This window comes from Dipteris shenzhenensis, chromosome 28, assembly GCF_047967505.1.
Source record: "Dipteris shenzhenensis isolate YYH24624 ecotype China chromosome 28, Dip_SZ_1.0, whole genome shotgun sequence".
In the NCBI taxonomy this organism is placed as follows: Eukaryota; Viridiplantae; Streptophyta; class Polypodiopsida; order Gleicheniales; family Dipteridaceae; genus Dipteris; species Dipteris shenzhenensis.
Genome location: NC_141623.1, coordinates 47,675,199 through 47,678,915, shown reverse-complemented (window position 1 = coordinate 47,678,915; position 3,717 = coordinate 47,675,199). Strand labels below are relative to the sequence as shown.

The 3,717-nt window shown below is 45.9% G+C and overlaps 1 protein-coding gene across 1 annotated transcript; it reads left to right on the top strand.

Annotated features, from left to right (window-relative positions):
- LOC147883643 (uncharacterized) lies at positions 1-2,251 on the top strand. Its single transcript, XM_087399547.1, has 7 exons — positions 1-342; positions 438-524; positions 654-807; positions 916-1,062; positions 1,184-1,251; positions 1,401-1,698; positions 1,818-2,251. The coding sequence occupies exons 1-7, from the start codon at positions 1-3 to the stop codon at positions 2,249-2,251; spliced, it is 1,530 nt and encodes a 509-aa protein (XP_087255673.1).
- The last annotated feature ends 1,466 nt before the right edge of the window (positions 2,252-3,717 follow it).

The window sequence follows — 3,717 nt, the reverse complement described above, 5'->3', positions numbered from 1 at the left end:
ATGCAGATCAGCCACAGCCACACTCGTCCTCGGCTCCTCATCTCAGCTATTGCCTTTCTTCAGCTACTAGTTTTCCAGCCGCATGGCGGCGCCCTCGCTCAATTTACCATCTCCGCCACCACCCCTTCAAGTTCCTCTTCCGGCCCCAACACCTTCGTCGGCACCGTTGGCAACCAGATTGCCAGTTCGCTCTTGGCTACAAACACGCCTGCCTTGCTGTGGGGAGCGGTTCCGTCAGATAACATCGTTGCAGCTTGCCAAGAGATTGTCAACAGTGGCACCATCACGTTCATGGCTAGCGTTAGCAACGACTGGGGCGGCTCCGAGGATCTCACATTGCAGGTGAGAGTCGACGTCTATCATTAGAGACATGACTACTTTTGCATAAACACTCCTAGTACCCAGAACTCATTTGTGCTCGATGCTCGACCATCCAGCTCCAAGCGACAGGCGGCTGTCTCGCAGCTAGCGACGGATCCGGCACGGAGTTCGTGTTCATTGATAACTACCATCGCAAAAGTGCTGTGAGTTCCTGAATCCTCCGCATCCCACTGCAACTCGGGTGCTCGTTTCATTTTTCATCAGTACACCACCCACCTCCACATACTACTTCCATACTTACTCATGGAGTGCGGGTGGATGATTCTCATCAGATCGTCTGCCCTAGCAACGCGGGCTCTACAGGCTGCGCCGTTTACGTTACTGGGGATGACGTAACCAGCATCTACAACTCGTATAATGGTGGTTCTAAGCGCAGGCTGCTAGGAATGAGGAAATTGCTCGACTGTCAGAGCGGCGCAGGCACAGGCAAGGAATCTGTTTAACGTAAAGGGCTGCAATATATGATGTTAACCGCCCTGCTAATCTCCCTTACCTTGGGTCGTTTTCTCATAGAGGAACTCACTTTTGTAACAGGTGCCATAACTGGGGCAGTGGGAGGAGTCTTGGGTAGTGCTGAGTGCCTATCCCTCGGTCCCTTAGCACCATTTTGTGTTGCTGGCGTGCTGGGCGTGTATGCCGCCCTCGGTGCTTTCGGTGGATGTATCAGCAACTGCTTCCCAGGTGAATTAGCATCGGTCGTATTAAAAGTAAAGCTAGGAATCGAGGATTCCCCCACCACAGGAATGCTTGCATTCTCCGCCACGCGCATGCTCACCTTCTCTTCGAATTCATGTGTGTGTAGGTGATGCCACGGTCGAAACCCATCGCGGCACCTCCAAACGTATGTCCGAGCTCCAGCTTGGTGATCAGGTGTGCATCATCTTCGAATGCCTTTAATAATCTCCGTTGCATGCCTACATGCACCACCACCACTGTGTCCTCATTGCTCAACTACCTATCATAACACTCACCATTTGCCAGCATACTACTGATCCCACCCATTTCTCTGCATGCAACAGATAGCTGTATGGGGTGAGAACGGGATCATTAGCTACCAAGATGTCTATGCTTTCGGCCACAAGGATGCCAATGTCACTGCCATCTTTATTGCCATCACTGCGGAGCCCATCAGACATTCAGCTTCACATTCCAACACCATTCGACTCACCGGCCTTCATTTCATACCTGCGTCTCATAAGAATGGCAATATAGTTTATAAGCGTGCCCAAGATATTGAGATCGGGGACATTGTGTGGGCCACGAGTCAAGAACATGTTCACATTTCAAAGGAGAAAGTCTTTCCTTATGTGGTCAAAGGTACACTTCTCTCTTAAAACCCTGTAGGCCATTCATTGTAATGAGCACATTTATGCAAGGTGTGATCAGTCTTTGCGTAGCCTAAAATCTAAATGCTCCTCCTGTGCATGCATATGCAGAGGTGTCTACAACAAGGAGGCACGGCTTATACAACCCTTTGACCATGGGTGGCACTATCATCGTGGATGGTGTAGTAGCATCAGTTCATAGTGATTGGTTCTTGGATGCTACGTTTGATGCCATGGGCTTCACTCATTGGTTACCCTTTGCATATCAATGGGCATTGATGCCTGTTCGAATCCTCTACTCCATCATGGGCAAGGACGCCTACATTTCCACGTACCATTCGATCGATGCATATCTCGATGTTGCAACATTCGGAACCAAGCACGGCGGGGTGATCATATTCACTGCATATTCAACACTCACTTCTTTAGTGGCAGCCATTCTTATACTTAGTGCTCAAAAGCATAAGAAGGGTACCACTATCTATGCTTTAAATACGGCCCTTCACATAGGATGTATTATTTTCATCTTGCACATAGCTATGTAAACTAGAACTATTAGAAATAAATAATCATCACATTGTTCATGACTATTATGAAAAATATATGCCACTCGTTTGAAGCGATGCCACACCCATTCTGATTTGGTCTATTTGCCTCCCAAACATATATCACAACCCATTGATTTCTCATTATGCTTCGTCTATCTGTATTGAGTATCTCTACATCTCCACTGTATGTCCTTCTAAATAAAATGATAATCGTTCTCCTCTCGACTTCTAGATGCAATACCTATATCCATTTGATCTCTTCATTGTAATCCTTTCAGAATAGAAGGGAAGTCCAAAGAGAGAGAGAGAGAGAGAGAGAGAGAGAGAGAGAGAGAGAGAGAGAGAGAGAGAGAGAGAGAGAGAGAGAGACCCTTTAGGATCTATCGGGCTGGACACCAATATTGAATAGATAGTCAATCTCACATTAAAAGTATGACGAAAAGAAGAAACCCTTTGCATATCAGTGGATGTTGATGCCTGTTCGAATGCTCTACTCCCTCATGGGTAAGGACACCTACATCTCCGTGTACCATTCGATTGATGCATATCTCGATGTCGCAACATTCGAAACCAAGCACGATGGGGTGATGTTAATCACTGCATATACAACACTCACTTCTTTAGTGGCGGCCATTCTTATACTTGAAAGGGTATGTTGGGGTGCTCCTAACATTCGGAACCAAGCACGATGAGATGCTCTTAATGACTGCATATACAACACTGACTTCTTTAGTGGCGGCCATTCTTATACTTAGATGGGGTGCTCTTAATCACTGCATATACAACACTCACTTCTTTAGTGGCGGCCATTCTTCTTAGTGCTCAGAAGCATAAGAAGGGTACAACTGTCTAACAAAAAACTTTGCTTTAAATATGGCACTTCACACTTGCCAAATCTCTAGAATGTATTATTCTCATCTTGCACATAGCTATGTAAACCAGCACTATTAAAAATGAATAATCATCACACACTGTTCATGCCATTGATTTGAAGCGATGCCACACCCATTCTAATTTAGTCTATTTGTGTTGCCAAATATGTATTAAATACCATTGATATATTCATTATGCTTCCCTATCTGTAATCTATATCATTTCTCCACTACATGTCCATCTAAATAAAATGATGACTGTTCTCTTGACCTCTTGATGCAATGCATATCTCTATTTGATCTCTTAAATGTAATCCTTTCAAAATACAAGGGTAGGAGAGAGAGAGAGAGAGAGAGAGAGAGAGAGAGGGAGAGAGAGAGGGAGAGAGAGGGAGAGAGAGAGAGAGAGAGAGAGAGAGAGAGAGAGAGAGAGAGAAAGCCCGCCCTTTTGCCTTTGCGGATATAACCGGAATTCTCATGTCGATCAGAGGGACTGTTGGAACTGGGCATGAATCAGCTTGTCATAGCTTCACCGCCCTTGTGCCTTTGCGGATATAACCGGAATTCTCATGTCAGTCAGAGGGACTGTTG

Bases quoted from the DNA above. Each gene is read 5' to 3' on its own strand.
- LOC147883643 (XM_087399547.1), top strand. From the start codon at position 1: ATGCAGATCAGCCACAGCCACACTCGTCCTCGGCTCCTCATCTCAGCT. The intron at 1,063-1,183 runs GTGAATTAGCAT...ATGTGTGTGTAG, and splicing joins TATCAGCAACTGCTTCCCAG to GTGATGCCACGGTCGAAACC. The intron at 1,699-1,817 runs GTACACTTCTCT...ATGCATATGCAG, and splicing joins CTTTCCTTATGTGGTCAAAG to AGGTGTCTACAACAAGGAGG.